This window comes from Salvelinus sp. IW2-2015, linkage group LG1 (genome assembly GCF_002910315.2).
Source record: "Salvelinus sp. IW2-2015 linkage group LG1, ASM291031v2, whole genome shotgun sequence".
Lineage (NCBI taxonomy): Eukaryota > Metazoa > Chordata > Actinopteri > Salmoniformes > Salmonidae > Salvelinus > Salvelinus sp. IW2-2015.
Window position 1 is genome coordinate 10,824,789 of NC_036838.1, and position 19,848 is coordinate 10,844,636.

Below are 19,848 nucleotides of genomic sequence, written 5' to 3' on the forward strand. Positions count from 1 at the left end.
CATCGAGTTGTGAGATAGTACTTTTGCACATATAACACACTGTGGCTGAGGAAAGGCACTACTCCATATATAAGTGAACCCCAAATCAATGTAGTTCTCATCATATTTGCGCCTCTTTGATTTGGGGTTCACTTATATTGGGAGTAGTCCCTTTCCTCAGCCACAGTGTGTTACATGTGCAAAAGTATTATCTCACAACTCGATGAAACCTTCACTCTTGCACAGACATTTAGAAACAAAACATGCCCATTTGAAAAATTTGCCACAGGAGTGTTTTGAGTGAGAATTAAGACGACTTTCGAGTAGTAAGACGTGTATAAAAGCAACAGATACCATTAATAAGAAGGGGCTAGAAGCGTCTAATATATGGTGAGCTACCGAGTGGCTAGGACAGGCAAGTCCCATACTATTGTGGAGGACTTACGGCTACATATGGACTGTTAGTGGAATTCCCGCGAGAGAGTAACGGTTAATGTGATTGGATGTTGATTATTTGACTATGCTACCTGTATTTGACATTGTGTTGTAATTTCGCTGAACACTAGATGGTTAGATGTCAGTGAAACAAGTTTGAAAATGTGGAGAACGTTTTTAAAAATATTTTTTATTTAAAAAAAAAAATATTATTTTAAAAATGTGAATACCTGGCCTAGACTATTATTAGTTGACTTTGTTAATGGAAAGGCTAGTAGTGTTGGCTACACTACAGAGAACGTTCAATTAATGTCAAATGCCCAATGAAAATGAGAGATTTCTGATTTCTAAAATATGTGTTGTTAATGTGCAATTAAAGATGTGAAAATTGTATGGAGATGTTCAATTGAGCTCTTTCTTTTTCAAGTAAGAGATGTTACGAAAACACGCATTAACTTGCGTCTGACAAGCCACGCCTGTAAAAGTTTTGGGCGGAGAGTCACAGCAAAACTTTCCATTATCATCTGTACATTTTTGGTGATAACGACGTTGTACAGCATCTCACTGATAATGTCTGGAATGGCGTCTAACCTAGCTAAAAAGCGGGCATTGGCTGCAGGGTTTGGCACCAATGCCAATGCGGTGAAATATCTCAATCAGGATTTTGAAGCGCTTAGGGCGCAATGTTTAAGTCGAGGAGGGCTATTCTCGGATCCAACTTTTCCAGCCGCACCCGAATCTTTGGGCTTTAATGAACTCGGACCAGGCTCGTACAAAACTAGAGCAGTGCAATGGAAAAGGCCAGGAGTAAGTCTATTTTTCCACCCATTAACGTTATATGTTTAAGTTTATTTAGAAAGTTTTATTTGAAACATAATATATATGTATTTCCAATTTCCCATCATATTTGCTCCGTTCATATTGTTGCCCCGTGCGTTTTAAACTACCCCGTGCATCATTTGGCCTATAGCCTACTCTGTGATTATTTTCTAAAATATTAAGTAGAGGGGCTTTGAATCAAGCTCAACTCAACTGCGTCAATAGTCTACTCATGCTGTAGAGACAAGATTTGTCCACCGGAGGACAGGATAAAACCAAGCTAAGCATTGATTTATGCAGTTTAATGATTCTCGAGAATGCTTGTAAAGAATTTGGAATTTGCGACAGCTTGACAATATTGCATATACTATGTAGATTGTGAATTTCTTAATACATAATTTGACATTGTTACTTGATTTATCAATTTTTCCTTTGCTTTTATATGAGATATCCTAAGCATAGAAAATGCTCTTGGCTTTGTTGTTTGTTTTTCTGCTCTTGTGGTTAATGCATGGTGAAATGTGACATAATATCCTCAGGAGTTGTGCTCAAGTCCAGAGTTCATTGTTGGAGGAGCCACCAGAACAGATATCTGTCAAGGAGCTCTAGGTAAGTTATGTCACACTCTTATAGGCTCCACTGCAAAGCAATTTTTATTCGAAAAACTGCCTTTGGAAAAGCCCCCATTGCATCAAAACGCCAGTTGAACTAGTACAGCCCCTACACTCACGGCTTAAAACATTTACATTCTTCATGCACTGCATAAGAGCCCTATGGCCTTCCTCAGCACTGTTTATTGTAGAGTCCAGTCTTCTGCCAAATAAATAATACAAACCACCTGAAACATATAACTGTGCCTTTTCTGGTACATATTCTGGAAGGGCAATCATCTAAAAGGGATAATTAAGTTTTTTGGTCTTGTAAAAATGCAGCTGAAATTTGATATCACCCTCACACCACAGAAAGGGGTTTGGCCATTGTTTGTCACTGGTTTAATCAACGGGATATATGCTTTTAAGGAGACTGTGCCCAAGTGGGAAGTGAAGACTACACACACACACACACACATACACGTGGGCACACGCGCCTTTCCCTGTTGTAACTAGTTTGCAGAATGGGAGAATATAATTTTTTGTTCTTCATAGGCTGACTCACCACTTGTGTGCGTGCCTCTGTAAAACCACACCAGAATTCTGGTTTCTCTTTTTTTCAAAGCTACAACTGTGAAAACATGCATGCCAGCTAAGCTTTATTTTGTAGCAGCCAGGACACTCGTAGGTTGCAGAAGTTTGAATAGTCTTTAATTCATTCAGAGGCACTACCATTTGTGTGCCAGTTTTTTGTAAACTGACAGCTTCAATGCCAATTTATATGCTTCATTTTAGCTTGATATGTTCTGAGCATGTATAACAGGCTGTAAGTTTAGCTGTTTCAACTTAGTTACCCTGCTGATATTAAGTTAAATTAACTTCTATATTAAAAATGTTTTCAATCGCATACAAGCATTTCTTTGGAACAATGTTGATTTTCAAAACAGTGTACACTAGTTACCTTTTTAAAACATGAATACATGAATCAATTGCAAATAAAATCATCAAAAGAACATGACTGCCTGCAAAAAGGATTAACACAACAATACTACTGTAACGTTCGTTGTTGGGAGAAAGAGAGGAGGACCAAGGTGCAGCGTGGTAAGTATTCATTATCTCTTTTAATGAAAACGAATACTCGAACAAAAACAACAAAACACGAGAACGAAACAGTCCTGAACGGTGAAAATACAAAACACAGAACAGAAAATAATCACCCACGAAACACAGGTGGAAAAAGGCTACCTAAGTATGATTCTCAATCAGAGACAACTAACGACACCTGCCTCTGATTGAGAACCATACCAGGCCAAACGCAAAACACAACATAGAAAAACGAACATAGACAACCCACCCAACTCACGCCCTGACCATACTAAAACAAAGACATAAAAGAACTAAGGTCAGAACGTGACAACTACATACCTCTTAAGTCAAGCTGACAAAACAGAAAGTTAGTCTGTCTTAAAAAAAATCTCATTACATCCATATATTGTCTTTGCAGTCACTTAATGATCAAAATTGGAAATTCAACTATCAAGGTGCAATATAATGGGCAATTACTGTCCTTTTATGCATTTTTCACCAAATAAATTCTTACACATCAAGTTAAATATTGTTTCTAATCAAAAAGAAAATGGAAAATAGCACATTATGTGCAGGATTTATTCATCGGTATAATCAGAAACAAATTCCATGTATTTAATAAGTAGGCTGGTCTACTTATACCTTTGTAATCTTTCCATCACCAAGCAGACAATCCCCAATAGAAATAACGAAATACAAATACAGTGGAGAAACACAACTTATATGATGAATGTATAAGCCTCAACACACACCAAAGCAAAGCGCTGTAATGGAGGGTCACAATGTTGGCGATGACGACTTAGGACTAACCCAAAGTTACTTAGAAATAACCCAACCTTATTCTCTGCACCTCTGCATGTCCGCAATGTTGTAAAAATATAGAACTGATGGTGATTTAGAATTTTGTGCACTATTATTTACTGATGATGGCTGGAAACAGTGAACACATTCAGACTTATTTCTCTTCTGATGAAAATGTGTTATGATTCGGAGAACAAAACACTTAACAGTGAACTTGACACCTAGTGCCGTTATATGTCATAACAGCTGACATAGCGTGTCATCTGTCGTAATATGGCCATAACAATGTCATGACACATATATTTAGACCTGTTGTGACATATTGCATTATTTTATGGCTGGTTATGACACCTACATAAGAGTGTCAAAACCCACATCACACGGCAAAACATTAAATTACATCATAGCCTATTTGTCAACAGTATTTTTATGTTGTATAACATTTTCTGAAATTGACCATATTGAATTATCATTGTATTGCGCACACACTGATGTCAGACATGTACCTACCCCAATTCTCTGTTGCTGATGACTGGGATGAATGCAGGAGCATATTTCAGGAGCAGGACAAGACACCCTCTTTTTGACTGATGATTGACATAAGGGCATGCATGTAATAGGCCTATCTGGCTTATATGATTCTGATGGTCATAATGCTTCTTGACAGTGTCAAAGTGTATTTTCTTAATCCAAGTAAAGTGACACAGGATGGTCATAGTGCTTCTTGACAGTGTTATAAAGTTTAAAAACACGACTTTAAAGAATTCGTTACAACAACAACACAGGATTTAAGAAACACATTTTCAATCGAAAGGAAACTTCTTGGCAGGGGAAAAAAAAACAATTGAATGTAGGTGTCATAACCAGCCATAAAATAACGCCATATATGTCACAACAGGTGTAAATATAGAGGTCATGACAGTGTTATCACCATATTATCACAGGTTATGACAAGTTATGTCAGCTGTTATGACATCTTATGACATGGTTATGACCGTATCATAATGTGTTATGACGCTAGGTGTCAAGTAAAGTGTTACCAAATTTTATATTCATTGATTTGTATTTATTTGTATTTATAGTTTTGCAAAAGGGAGTCTGAGATATGCAATCCAGATACAAAGACAAAAAAGTGATCAGAAGTTTGGCAAATTAATTTGGCCATTTGATCATTGTTGTTCTGCTATAGTTACATTTGTCCACAGTTCTGGGGGGAAAACGCTTGCACGTGATTGAGAAAAACAGTATTATATAACTAATATTTTGTTACCTAGTTTTGTTCATTTGATTTCCTCAGTTGACTTAACTTGAAAATGTGACTCAATGGCCTATGTCCTCATAACAAACTTTATGATAGGACTCTAGTTTACAGAATTGTTTGTCTCCAATTAATGTTTAGCCTACCATTGCAAATGTCACAACTGCATTGATAATATAATAGATAACCCAAAATCAACCAGTTAAACCATTTAGAACCAGTTATTTTATTGTCAAGTGACTGTTGGCGTTTTGCTTTCCGCTGTTCTCCGATGGACTTAACAGATCTGTTTACTGTTTCCTGTCCCCATTGGAAACTACACACTATGAGAGGAGGTTAGCTACAGACATATCCTTCCAGTGTGTTGCCACATGTCACAATGCACTCTTGTTTGCATTGGGCAATAGTTTGGTGCACACACTGCTTGTGGTTAACATCATAATGCAAATATTCCCCAAAAGTACACAAACAAACCCAAATATACAAACTTAGATTCTGTTCTTTATTTTTTATTTAGGTGACTGTTGGCTTTTGGCTGCCATTGCCTCTTTGACGCTCAATGAAGATGTCATGGCTAGAGTGGTCCCCGTTGGACAGAGCTTTGGGGAAAGTTACGCTGGCATTTTTCACTTTCAGGTAAAATAAAAGTAAAAAAAGCGAAATAATGTTAGGCTTTTGTTTTTAAATCTATGTGTACTCTGTGTACTCACCCAAAATACAAATAGGTAACTATGTGTACCTTTAATGTAATCAAAATATGCTACACGTTTTTAACCATTTAAATCCATATGTTGAAAATACACAAGGTCTAAACTGATGAAATATGGTACAAAATTGTATTGATTCATTTCTGTCCCCCATTACACAGTTTTGGCAGTTTGGGGAGTGGGTGGATGTTGTCATTGATGACAGGCTGCCCACAAAAGATGGAGAGCTGCTGTTTGTTCACTCAGCTGAGGGCTCAGAGTTTTGGAGTGCACTGCTGGAGAAGGCCTACGCCAAGTGAGTCAATATACTTGCGCTGACTTAATGATTAACTGCCGGTGTAGCAGTCAAAAATCTATGCTGACAGAATGCAAATATTGCATGGCAAATGCTAAGAATACAATACTTTCTTTAGGCATTGTAGGGAAAACCATTGTGTGACCTATTTTTTTTATATATATATATATATATATATATATATATATATATATATATTTTTTAAATTTTATCCCATTTTCTCCCCAATTTTCGTGGTGCAGTGCCCTAGACCACTGCGCCACCCGGGAGGCCCCCTTGTGACCTATTTTAAACATGTGTGATTTAGTCTTTTTAATTTCAGTCTTTCTACCTCGCCCACAGGGTGAATGGCTGCTACGAGGCCCTGTCTGGGGGCTCCACCACTGAGGGCTTTGAGGACTTCACTGGGGGCATTGCAGAGAACTACGACCTGACGAAACCCCCTCCGAACATGTTCCAGATTATTAAGAAGGCAATCGAGTCAGGGGCTCTGCTTGGCTGCTCCATTGACGTAAGGCTCTCTTTTCTGTCCTTTTCACACTGTTTATTTTAACAGCACAATTGTCACCATAGACTGTTAAAATATATATATATTTTCAAGTTATCCTGTTGGATAGTGTGTTGGGTATATAGGTTTTCTTTGCACAGTGTGTGCGTTTAGAAATGGAAAATCAATGTGTGAAGTACATTACGAGAGGTAGAGTAGAAAGGGGTAAATGTGTAACATAAACAGATCAATCAATAAATCAAATTATGCAGTTCTTTTTTAAGCACATTTGTTACAAAGTGCTTAATAATAGTAACCTAGACCTAAGCCAGAAGTCCTAGCAGGCGTGTCAGTGGCAAGGAAAAAGTATCTTGGTAGGAAGTAACCTGGTCAAGTTGAAGTTCAAAATATACTGTATACAGTATGAACATCTAGGTCTTGTGTAACCATTCAGTTCATAGTTCATTCCAAGTTTTTTTCTCACACCCCTACAATTCTTTGGTCTAATCCTAGTTTTCCTGTGTTGGTGCAGATAACCAGTGCCGCTGATTCTGAGGCAGTCACACGACAGAAGCTGGTGAAAGGGCATGCCTACTCCCTAACAGGGGCTGTTGAGGTGAGACCCAAAATGAAAGTAGATGATGTACAGTTGAAGTCGGAAGTTTACATACACCTTAGCCAAATGCATTTAAACTCAGTTTTTCACAATTCCTGACATTTAATCCTAGTAAAAATTCCCTGTCTTAGGTCAGTTAGGATCACCACTTTATTTTAAGAATGTGAAATGTCAGAATAATAGTAGAGAGAATGATCTATTTCAGGTTTTCTTTCTTTCATCACATTTCCAGTGGGTCAGAAGTTTACATAAACTCAGTTAGTATTTGGCAGCATTGCCTTTAAATTGTTTAACTTGGGTCAAACGTTTCAGGTAGCCTTCCACAAGCTTCCCACAATAAGTTGGGTGAATTTTGTCCCATTCCTCCTGAGAGAGCTGGTGTAACTGAGTCAGGTTTGTAGGCCTCCTTGCTCGCACACACTTTTTCAGTTCAGCCCACAAATTTTCTATAAGATTGAGGTCAGGGCTTTGTGATGACCACTCCAATACCTTGACTTTGTTGTCCTTAAGCCATTTTGCCACAACTTTGGAAGTATGCTTGGGGTCATTGTCCATTTGGAAGACCCATTTGCGACCAAGCTTTAACTTCCTGACTGATGTCTTGAGATGTTGCTTCAATATATCCACATAATTTCCCTCCCTCATGATGCCATCTATTTTGTGAAGTGCACCAGTCCCTCCTGCAGCAAAGCACCCCCACAACATGATGCTGCCACCCCCGTGCTTCACGTTTGGGATGGTGTTCTTCGGCTTGCAAGCTTCCCCCTTTTTCCTCCAAACTTAACGATGGTCATTATGGACAAACAGTTCTGTCAGACTCCCCGGAATATATTTCTCCAAAAGTACGATCTTTGTCCCCATGTGCATTTGCAAACCGTAGTCTGGCTTTTTTATGGCGGTTTTGGAGCAGTGGCTTCTTCCTTGCTGAGCGGCCTATCAGGTTATGTTGATATTGGACTCGTTTTACTGTGGATATAGATACTTTTGTACCTGTTTCCTCCAGCATCCTCACAAGGTCCTTTGCTGTTCTTCTGGGATTGATTTGCACTTTTCGCACCAAAGTACGTTAATCTCTAGGAGACAGAACGCGTCTCCTTCCTGAGCGGTATGACGGCTGCGTGGTCCCATGGTGTTTATACTTGCGTACTATTGTTTGTACAGATGAACGTGGTTACTTCAGGCGTTTGGAAATTGCTCCCAAGGATGAACCAGACTTGTGGAGGTCTACAATTTTTTCTGAGGTCTTTCTTGGCTGATTTCTTTTGATTTTCCCATGATATCAAGCAAAGAGGCACTGAGTTTGAAGGTAGGCCTTGAAATACATTCACAGGTACACCTCCAATTGACTCAAATGATGTCAATTAGCCTATCAGAAGCTTCTAAACCCATGACATAATTTTCTGTTGTTTAAAGGCACAGTCAGATAGTGTATGTTAACTTCTAACCCACTGGAATTGTGATACAGTGAATTATAAGTGAAATAATCTGTCCGTAAACAATTGTTGGAAAAATTACTTGTGTCATGCACAAAGTAGATGTTCTAACCGACAAGAAATTTGTGGAGTGGTTGAAAAACGAGTTTTAATGACTCCAACCTAAGTGTACGTAAACTTCCGACTTCAACTGTAGGTGTGTGGAATTTTTTACATTTTGGTAAAAAAAATGAAGATAAATTATTACATTCTTCTAACTATAAACATTCTCGTTATGGCATAAGGGAAACTTAATATAAAGTGTCACCCAAATGATAATGACTATGAAGACGCAATCATTCCACCACCCACATGATCCCAATTGAGGGTCCATGAGGGCACTTATGTGTAAGTTGTGCATGTGTTTTTAGGTGACCTATCGTGGCCGTAAGGAGAAGCTGATCAGGATACGTAACCCTTGGGGTCAAGTGGAATGGACAGGGGCTTGGAGTGACAGGTGTGCCTTTATCAGAACAATAGCTCAGAGAAATGAAGGTGCCTTGTACCTTGTATGACCTTTCACTGCTTTGCCCTCCTTCCAGCTCCTCAGAGTGGAACTCCGTTGATGATTCGGAGCGCCAGAACGTCAAAGCTGATGATGGAGAATTCTGGTACAACAATATTAGTTATTTAGAGTTGATAACCTTGTGTCTAATACTAAGAAGTATGGGTAATACATTGAGCTACATATCTTATGCCAAGTTACAAACTTTTCAATAATGTGTGTTATGAGGTGATTAATACTAATTTAGATATCCGCGTCCTTTTAATGCTTATTGTTGAAGAGTTTCCAAATAAATCAAGCTGCCAAATTATATTGAAGTTTATGATAAGTTTTGCACATAATGGTTTTGCATTACGAAAATGTCACCCTTATGTCATGGGTAGGATGTGAACCCTGGTCTCTCACAGGAGAAACCAACGATATTTCCTGTTGGGCCCAGGTTGATATTGATTTTGAAGTCAATATCGCGGGGATACCCCATTACGAGACTATTAGCCTGACTAGGGTCCGCTACACTTAGGCCAACATTTCTAGATGTAGCCAAAGCCTTGAGCCCTGTTGGTTAAAATGTTCTAATTGTAGTCAAAGCATTAATAAACCTGTTAGGCTAAAATTGCTAGCTGTAGCCTTAAGACATATGTTATGTTATATGCATTCGCTTAACAGTAACTATTGTGCCAGACAGTGGTGGAAAAAGTACCCAATTGTCATACTTGAGTAAAAGCAAAGATACCTTGATAGAAAATGAATCAAGTTAAAGTGAGTCACCCAGTAAAATACTACTTGAGTAAAAGTCTAAAAGTATTTGGGTTTAAATATACTTAGCCAGGGCACACTTCATCACTCAGACATCATTTACAAACTAAGCATGTGTGTTTAGTGAGTCTACCAGATCAGAGGCAGTAGGGATGACCAGGGAATTTATCTTGGTAAGTGCTTGAATTAGACAATTTTCCTGTCCTGCTAAGCATTCAAAATGTAATGAGTACTTTTGGATGCCAGGGAAAATGTATGGAGTAAAAAGTACATAATTTTCTCCAGGAATGTAGTGAAGTAAAAGTCAAAAATATAAGTAGTAAAGTACAGATACCCATAAAAACTTCTTAAGTAGTACTTTAATGTATTTTTACTTAAATACTTTACACCACTGGTGCCAGAAGATGTTTTATGTTATGACCAATGAAAGGTGCATTCTGTAATTTCCAGTCAAAAGTGCTGCCCCTGTTTTTGTTTCTAAACTGAAGTGTGGGTCTTCTCTGTTTTATCTTTTAGTTAAGCTTTTTGCCCAAATGTGTTCATAGTACCTGAAATGAAAATTAAATGAAAGTTACAAAATGTCTCGACCTTTAAAGTGGATCTGTCCCTTTTTAATCTATCAACTGTATAAACTAAGTATTCCACCCATTCTTGCCCATGTGCAGGATGTCATTTACAGAGTTCCTGCGGCATTACTCTCGCATAGAGATTTGCACTCTGACCCCAGATACGCTAACGGATGACTCTGTGAAGCACTGGAGTGTGTGTAACTATGATGGTAGCTGGAGGAAGGGTTCCACTGCTGGGGGGTGCAGGAACCATGCCTGTGAGTACAATTGCTAAACTATTCAAAAGTGACCATATTCGTCTCTCTGTTTATAACCTAATTAAAACTTCATAATGGGAATGTTAGCTAATGCTAGCTGGGAATGTTCTTGGTTTGCTGGGTGTACTGTTACTCTGTCTTGTGCTTATATTAAACCTCATTCAGCTTAACACTCCTCAAACAAAATACTTTCCAAGTAAACTCACACTATTTCATGCTTAAAAAATATATATATTCCATTACCTCCCTCCCAACTCCAGACACCTTCTGGATGAACCCCCAATTTGTGATCAGGCTGGATGAAGAGGACGATGACCCTGATGATAACGAGGTGGGCTGCAGCTTCGTGGTGGGCCTGATCCAGAAGAACCGGCGCCGGCTGAGGAAAGTAGGCGAAGACATGCACACCATTGGCTTCGCCATTTATGAGGTGAGGAAGGTCTTTCTCAACCCCCTTTCTCTGTCTTGAGGAAGGGGGGTAGGTTCTAGTGGGCAAAGCAGTTTCACAAAAAATTCCACATACTCCATACTCCTCGTACAAGTTGAACTAGATAGTCAAGGTGTTCAAATCACAATTAAAAGGCGTCTGACATGCTCTGTTGGCATTGGCAAATGTATTTAAATGCTTTGTTTTGTTTTTGGCATTTATATATTTGGATTTATATATTTGGATAACTGTTTATTTCGATGCTGCAACTTTTTAACTGACTGAAAATATCCGTTATTAATTCAGGATTTCATTGTCATTATGAGATGGTACTAAGACTATATAAAGGGGTCATACACACTTGTCAGAAGACTTAAAATGATTATAACTGCATCACAATAACAGATATTTGCAGAAAACAAATTTGTCGATATGAGGTGAAAATATAGTTTTTTTCTTTTGTTTTAGGTTCCATCACAGGTGAGGGATTAACCAAAGAGACCGTGCAGTGTGTAATGACCAATAGTCAACAAAGGTCTGCTACATATATTTACATATGTTACAGTACTCTCCTTTAATTGTATTCCGTACCAGGGGTTGGAACCGGTTCAGGGAACAGAACCAAAAACTGGAAAATATTTGTCAAAAATTGAGGAACAGAACCAGAACCGAGAATGAAAGTGATCTCTACTGTTCCGGAACAGAACTGTTATTTTAAAAATATGGGAACCGGTTAATAACGTTATTTTATGTTCCAGGCATTTTTTTCCAGTCCCACAAAAAAATTAGGGAGAGAGATTTTTTATTTGAGAACAATGGATTTACTTTTTCAATGCTAGTTGAGGAAACTATAGTTATCACGTTTCCCATTGGATTTATTAACTACAAAAAGGTAAGACTTGTTTTTATTTGAATTCTAGTGCCACTCTGCACACACTTCGGGGTGGCAGGGTGTTGGACTTGTAACCGAAAGGTTGCAAGATCGAATCCCTGAGCTGACAAGGTAACAATCTGTCGTTCTGCCCCTGAACAAGGCAGTTAACCCACTGTTCCTAGGCTGTCATTGAAAATAATAATTTATTCTTAACTGACTTGCCTAGTTAAAATAAGGTAAAAATAATAAGCTTACTAGCTCTGGTTTAGCTCTTGAAAACTCTAGGTGGCATCATGTGTAATGTGATTGAACTGAGAATTATGATCAAGGGCAAGCTCTGGTAAAATGTTAGTTAAGCCAACTCTCTGAAGTACAAAGACATTCAAAGTTCCTTCATAGAAGCCGCTCCTCCGTAGGTACAATTTTGTAGGCCTAATGCATGTCATAACAACAAGATGCCCAGCGCTTCATGCCTAGCACTCTCCTCGCCCGCATCATTTCAGTCGCATGTCGCACCCTGCGTTAGTTACACTTGTCTGTCCAATGCATGCCCGCTCCATAGTGAGCTGCTCTATCATTGGTAAAATAATGTAATGTCGAGCAAAATGTAAAAAGAATATGCTGATTTAAGAGGTTTAAAAAGGAACAATATAAATTGCTTTTTGGTTGTAAACGGTTCAGAATTTTATTTTGCTGTTCGGAACAGTGGAACGGAACGAAAAAAATAATGGTTCTGTTCAGAATGAAACAATTACAAAATAATTTTGGTTCCAACCCCTATTCCGTACTTGAAATAACCTTTAGGAATGCCTTTTGTTTGTTTGTTTCGTAAAACACACCCTGCATCTTTCCCTGATTGGTTCGTTCTCCTGTCAGTTTCATGGTCAGAGGGAGGTTCACCTGGACAAGAATTATTTCTTGACACATGCTCAAAAGGCCCGGTCTGAGACCTTCGTCAACCTTCGGGAGGTTAGCACCCGCTTCAAAATGCCCCCCGGGGAGTACCTCATTGTGCCCTCCACCTTCGAGCCGCACCTAAATGGTGACTTCTGCATCCGTGTTTTCTCAGAGAAGCAGACTGAGACTCGGTAACACTCTCACCTTTGTTCAGGTTTCATACATTTTCAGTGCCAAGTGATAAAATGACTCCTGCACACACAATGACCTCTGACATGTAATGTGTTGATAGTCTGGCTTGTTACTGCCTGATGTCAACTTTTTGTATTTTTATGTTGTGCTATTTAGACCATGTGACGATCCTGTCAAGGCAGACTTAGATGATGTGAGTAGTGCACAGACTGTTTTGGTTTCACTTTATTTTATGCTATTGTTTCCTCTAGTATTTACTAGGAAATTGGGTAGTAACAATGCTTAAGGTACTTTCTGATACTTACACAATTGATAACTAACCTAGCCTAATAGTCATTGTTTAGAAGAATCCCAAAGCAACAAATATGTGATTACAACTCAGGTTTCTTGGTTTATTGTGAGTAATGCTCTCATATCTTTACATGCATAAACATTCTAATTATGTTCTAAAATCAACTATTTTATTTTTTAGGAGACTGTATCTGATGCTGAAGTCGACGCAGGATTTAGAGGCTTGTTTACAAAGCTTGCAGGAGATGTACATTCATTTTTACACATCATTCTTTTGACAATTTTATCAGTGCATTACAACATCCTAACCACCTCATCCACTTACAAAGGATGTTAAAGAGGGTGAACCTAAACATCATTAATCTGGAAAAGGATTCTCTTTGCTGTTCTTGGGAGTTCTGATTTCTCTAGTATTCAAAATTGTGTAAAAAAACACATGTTGTATTTTATATGTATTGTTTTATTTCTTCAGGACATGGAGATCTCTGCAACGGAGCTGAAAACCATCATGAATAAGATTGTCTCCAAACGTAAGTAAAAGTTTTGTTTTGTGGATCTGAGGCAGATGCGAGTCAAATCAAATCAAAGTTTATTTGTCACGTGCGCCGAATACAACAAGTGTAGACCTTACAGTGAAATGCTTACTTACTCTAACCAATAGTGCGAAGAAAAGGTATGTGTGTGTGTGTGTGTGTGTGTGTGTGTGTAGGTAAGTCAAGAAAAAAAACAACAGTAAAAATACATTTGAAAATAACAGTAGCAAGGCTATATACAGACACCGGTTAGTCAGGCTTATTGAGGTAGAATGTACATGTAGGTATGGTTAAAGTGACTATGCATATATGATCAACAGAGAGTAGCAGTAGCATAAAAAGAGGGGTTGGCGGGTGGTGGGACACAATGCAGATAGCCCGGTTAGCCAATATGCGGGAGCACTGGTTGGTCGGGCCAATTGAGGTAGTATGTACATGAATGTATAGTTAAAGTGACTATGCATATTTGATAAACAGAGAGTAGCAGCAGCGTAAAAGAGGGATTGGGGGGGGTGGGGGAACACAATGCAAATAGTCCGGGTAACCATTTGGTTACCTGTTCAGGAGTCTTATGGCTTGGGGGTAAAAACTGTTGAGAAACCTTTTTGTCCTAGACTTGGCACTCCGGTTCCGCTTGCCATGCGGTAGTAGAGAGAACAGTCTATGACTGGGGTGGCTGGGGTCTTTGACAATTTTTAGGGCCTTCCTCTGACACCGCCTGTTGTAGAGGTCCTGGATGGCAGGCAGCTTTGCCCCAGTGATGTACTAGGCCGTACGCACTACCCTCTGAAGTGCCTTGCGGTCGGAGGCCGAGCAATTGCCGTACCAGGCAGTGATGCAACCGGTCAGGATGCTCTCGATGTTGCAGCTGTAGAACCTTTTGAGGATCTCAGGACCCATGCCACATCTTTTTAGTTTCCTGAGGGGAATAGGCTTTGTCGTGCCCTTTTCATGACTGTCTTGGTGTGTTTGGACCATTCTAGTTTGTTGTTGATGTGGACACCAAGGAACTTGAAGCTCTCAACCTGCTCCACTACAGCCCCGTCGATGAGAATGGGGGCGTGCTCGGTGCTCCTTTTCCTGTAGTCCACAATAATCTCCTTAGTCTTGGTTACGTTGAGGGATAGGTTGTTATTCTGGGACCACCCGGCCAGGTCTCTGACCTCCTCCCTATAGGCTATCTCGTCGTTGCCGGTGATCAGGCAACCACTGTTGTGTCATCTGCAAACTTAATGATGGTGTTGGAGTCATGCCTGGCCATGCAGTCGTGGGTGAACAGGGAGTACAGGAGGGGACTGAGCATGTACCCCTGGGGAGCTCCAGTGTTGAGGATCAGCATGGCAGATGTGTTGCTACCTACCCTCACCACCTGGGGGCGGCCCGTCAGGAAGTCCAGGATCCAGTTGCAGAGGGAGGTGTTTAGTCCCAGGTTCCTTAGCTTAGTGATGAGCTTTGAGGGTACTATGGTGTTCTCACATAGGTGTTCCTTTTGTCCAGGTGGGAAAGGGCAGTGTGGAGTGCAATGGAGATTGCATCATCTGTGGATCTGTTTGGGCGGTATGCAAATTGGAGTGGGTCTAGTGTTTCTGGGATAATGGTGTTGATGTGAGCCATTACCATCCTTTCAAAGCACTTCATGGCTACGGACGTGAGTGCTATGGGTCTGTAGTCATTTATGCAGGTTGCCTTTGTGTTCTTGGGCACAGGGATTATGGTGGTCTGCTTGAAACATGTTGGTATTACAGACTTAATCAGGGACATGTTGAAAATGTCAGTGAAGACACTTGCCAGTTGGTCAGCACATGCCCGGAGCACACGTCCTGGTAATCCATCTGGCCCCGCAGCCTTGTGTATGTTGACCTATTTAAAGGTCTTACTCACGTCGGCTACGGAGAGCGTGATTACACAGTCATCCGGAACAGCTGATGCTCTCATGCATGCCTCAGTGTTGCTCGCCTCGAAGCGAGCATAGAAGTGATTTAGCTCGTCTGGTAGGCTCGTGTCACTGGGCAGCTCGCGGCTGTGCTTCCCTTTGTAGCCTGTAATAGTTTGCAAGCCCTGCCACATCCGACGAGCGTTGGAGCCGGTGTAGTATGATTCAATCTTAGCCCTGTATTGACGCTTTGCCTGTTTGATGGTTCGTCGCAGGGCATAGCAGGATTTCTTGTAAGCTTTTGTGTTAGAGTCCCGCACCTTGAAAGCGGCAGCTCTACCCTTTAGCTCAGTGCGAATGTTGCCTGTAATCCAGGCAACAGTGTTGGATACGCAGTGTTGGATAACCCATTGTACAAGTGATTTCACCCGCCCTGAGATCTAGTCAACTGTTGCTCACTCCGGTTACACGGTTGACTTGAGTGACAAAGTGTTGTTTGGAACATTGGATCGTCCAAGGTTTGCTGTTCAGGGATAGTCTCTGTTACTCCTACTACTTAGAAAGTACACAGCCTCAGATGGACCTGAAGGCTATTCCAGAAAGATAAATAAAGCAAATGCAAGCTTTTATTATGTAGGTTACACTCATTGATGCCCTAGTACAAATGTATCAGTGCAACAAACAACTAGCAAATTCATCCACATTATGTCTGTCACTGTGTCACATGTTGGAATAGTGACATGACTCTTGAAGAGGTAGGACATTTGATTTGATTGGTTGAGATCTTGTGAATGTAGCCACAAATTCAGGATAGAGTTGAGTTATCCTTTTTTTGTGGATGATTCGTTGCCATCGTTTCAGCTCTCTCTGGAGCAGAACATTCTATCTAGAGCAGCGTTGATTCAAGATCTGACAAATTTGCTGGCTAACTCATTAATCTCCCTTTTCTGGAATACCCCTCAATAGTCCTTTTTGTTGTTTTGCAGGAACTGACATCAAAACAGATGGCTTCAGTCTTGAAACCTGTAGAATCATGGTCAACCTCATGGATGTATCCTTTCTTTCCATCAGTTTTCCCAGACTAAATGTGGTTTCCATATGTTTGATGTGTTTGATACCATTCAATTTATTCACTTCCAGCCATTACAATGAGCCCATCCTCCTACAGCTCCTCCCACCAGCCTCCTCTGTTCTATACTATAGTATGTCAATCTCCTAACTTATATCACATTAAGTAAAGCAGTGCTTTCATCTGCTGGCCAGTGGTAAGAATTTGCTTATGTTCCATGTTCAACCAATTATACGATGTGGTGTGCTCGTACTGAAAGTTTGAATCTTAACTCTACAGTAGGACAGTGGGAATGGAAAATTGGGCCTTGGGGAATTCGCTACTCTGTGGAAGAAAGTGCAGAAATACCTGGTAAGATATGTGTCGAGAAGGGTTTGAATTTCTACCCCGAAGTGGGTGCCGTGATTGCAATTTTCTATTGGTAGTTCCCAGCAATTTCTACAACAGGTGTCACAGGTATGACATATGCATCTCATCATTGTTTTTGGTTGAGCATGTTATCTGAGATTAGTCACAAAAAGAAAAGAGGAGGGTCTTGACCTCTGTAATACTCTCATATTTATTACAAATAGATGGCCATCGTTTCGGCGGTAGGTAGCCGAGCGGTTAGAAAGGCGAGCCAGCAACTGTAGGGTTGCCAGTTCCAATCCCGGGTCTGACGGGAAGAATCTGTTGGGAAGTGAGTTGGCAACCAGAAGGTATCCTAGATCCCATTGTGTGCCCTTGAGCAAGGCACTTAAAAACAACAGCTACCTGGGCACCCCGTGTGGCAGCCCCCTCCCTGCATCTCGCCCTGTATGTGAATGTATTTGTGCTTTCGGAAGGGTTGGGTTAAAAGCAGAAGTCAAATGTTGGACATTGTGTTCAATTGACCAATAAAGTGATCTTAATCTTATCGACATAGTACAGATAAATATGTCGGAATAGATTTAACATAAGGGCTCATATTGTTTTACACAATAGAACATAAGACACTCAACATTTACAACAAAACTAAAAGATAAACAAACAAACAAAATACTACTTAGAAATAATGCACAATGTATACAATCACACATTACATTTAAGTTGGAAATAGTGGATGTAGTACTTACCCATGCTGATAATGTGGCGCATGCTATGTTTTCCCTGGCTGTAGTGCAGAAGACGTCATTGTTATTATGAGCATATTTAACCCAAAAATATTTAATTGTGTAATTATGTGCCGTTTGTTCCTACAGGGTATCTATAAGAAGAACGACATGGACAATTCAGGCACCATGAGTACTCCAGAGATGCGTATGGCCCTGAAAGAAGCAGGCGAGTCTCTTGACATTTTCTGATCCTGTGACTACTTTTTAATTGGGCCTATCTTTTTGGCTTCCTTGGAGATTTCGCTGATCTGACAGATATGGGTTGGTGAAAGTGTTCACGGTTAAGTAGAAGTAGATAGGGGAAAGGACAAATATCAATGGTATTGTAATGAGGCACCCGATTTGGAAAAGGACTGGTGCTCGTAACCATAGAGTTCAAATTCCAGAAATTGAGTCGTTGAGCAAGGCCTAAGCTGATTGGTCTTAGAAGTGAATAATGTATGTGCATAACAGACTAAAAACCCATTGAAGCAGTTTGGAGTAAGGGGAATTGAGCTGAACTGAAGGTGTTTGCAACAGAAAGAAAGTCTTAGGTACACAGGCTGTCATTGCACTCAATGCTTCACTGCTCAGTTTCTAACAAGGAAACTCTTCTTTTCCTTCCTCAGGCTTCACTTTGAACAATGGCATTTATCAGATCCTCGTGGCTCGCTACGCTGAGCTAGACATGACCATCGACTTTGATAACTTTGTGGCCTGCCTTATGCGTCTGGATATGATGTTCAGTGAGTATAGTTGGCTTTCTCAAAATCCCAATCCATAAGATTTCCTGTTGTTCAATAGTCATCATTTCAGTTAACGATATAGCCATTTATTCTTGAGGAATTTAACTGACAGTTGCTTTATGAACATCTGTCTTACCGTATCATAACCCAAAGCCTGTAGTTTCACTCCAAACAATGTAGTTTGTTCTCTTCCAAACTAATTGGCTGTTGGGCTGAAACACAAACTCCAGTTTGTGGTCATTTTATAACTAATGAAGAAACAGTGTTTAAAAACTTTGCAATTATATAAAATCTAGCAAATCTAACACCAGGCAATGAATTCATAGTTTGAGCAGTAACCTGTGTGTTTTTTACTGTAAATAATTGATAACTACTCTATTTTATACAGGAGTCTTTATGAAGATTGATGCTCATGACAGTGGCTTCATTGAGCTCGACTTCCATCAGGTCAGTGAATTAATTATTCGAAGAAACAATGATGGCTGCTCAGACTTGGATTTGATGGATATGGTACTGCAGATAGCTTGGATTCACATCACAGGTAGGCCTAATGCAATATGATGGTCTGTTCTTTTTGTTACAGTGGCTAACATTTACGATGATCTAGAAGACCCCTGTTCATTCCGAAGAAAAATGTGCAGGTTAAAAAAACAAGTATTAAATTAATTATTTAATGGATTTTTTAAATATTTTTATGTCACATTTTTGCATGTATTTTATTCACTGCTGCATGGTGTATTCAGTTAGACATTACTAACTGTGGTATGGTATTACTGTGGTAGATTTCATGTGAATGTCATTCTGTAAGAGGAACAAGGATATATTTGTTCGTAAACCACTGTAATATGTTTACTTTTTGTATTAGAAAATATGCCTTGTAGAGATTGTGAAATTTCTTTTTATTTTGGCCTGTTTTATGGAAGGTCCACATGGAATTCCATGCAATGCTCAAATAAAGATGTATTATATTATAATAATGTTAACAGTCAGAAATGAATCCATCGGCTATATGTAGGCTTTTAGGTTATAAACCAACGGTCTACGACTGTCTATAGGCCTATGGTATGATCCTCAGTTGCGCACCAACTATACACGGATCTTGGACTTTCAATAAATACGATTGGGTGGATAAAATAAGCTTGGTTGATTCATTTATGCTGAGCCGCGGGGCACCGCACATATGTACCACACGTCATCGGGCG

General features: G+C 39.8%; 1 protein-coding gene across 1 annotated transcript; it reads left to right on the plus strand.

The window, feature by feature from the left end:
- The first annotated feature begins 913 nt into the window (after window positions 1-913).
- LOC111960936 (calpain-2 catalytic subunit) lies at window positions 914-19,783 on the plus strand. Its single transcript, XM_023983094.2, has 21 exons — window positions 914-1,221; window positions 1,773-1,842; window positions 5,486-5,604; window positions 5,837-5,970; window positions 6,313-6,481; window positions 6,990-7,073; window positions 8,917-9,002; window positions 9,088-9,156; window positions 10,472-10,632; window positions 10,893-11,062; window positions 11,528-11,539; window positions 12,810-13,021; window positions 13,179-13,215; window positions 13,495-13,560; window positions 13,786-13,843; window positions 16,706-16,770; window positions 17,071-17,139; window positions 18,009-18,087; window positions 18,530-18,646; window positions 19,035-19,093; window positions 19,230-19,783. Exons 1-21 carry the CDS (start codon window positions 985-987, stop codon window positions 19,251-19,253), a joined length of 2,097 nt encoding a protein of 698 aa, XP_023838862.1. The 5' UTR covers window positions 914-984; the 3' UTR covers window positions 19,254-19,783.
- The last annotated feature ends 65 nt before the right edge of the window (window positions 19,784-19,848 follow it).

Bases quoted from the DNA above. Each gene is read 5' to 3' on its own strand.
- LOC111960936 (XM_023983094.2), top strand. From the start codon at position 985: ATGTCTGGAATGGCGTCTAACCTAGCTAAAAAGCGGGCATTGGCTGCA. The intron at 5,971-6,312 runs GTGAGTCAATAT...CCTCGCCCACAG, and splicing joins CTGGAGAAGGCCTACGCCAA to GGTGAATGGCTGCTACGAGG. The intron at 9,157-10,471 runs GTACAACAATAT...GCCCATGTGCAG, and splicing joins GCTGATGATGGAGAATTCTG to GATGTCATTTACAGAGTTCC.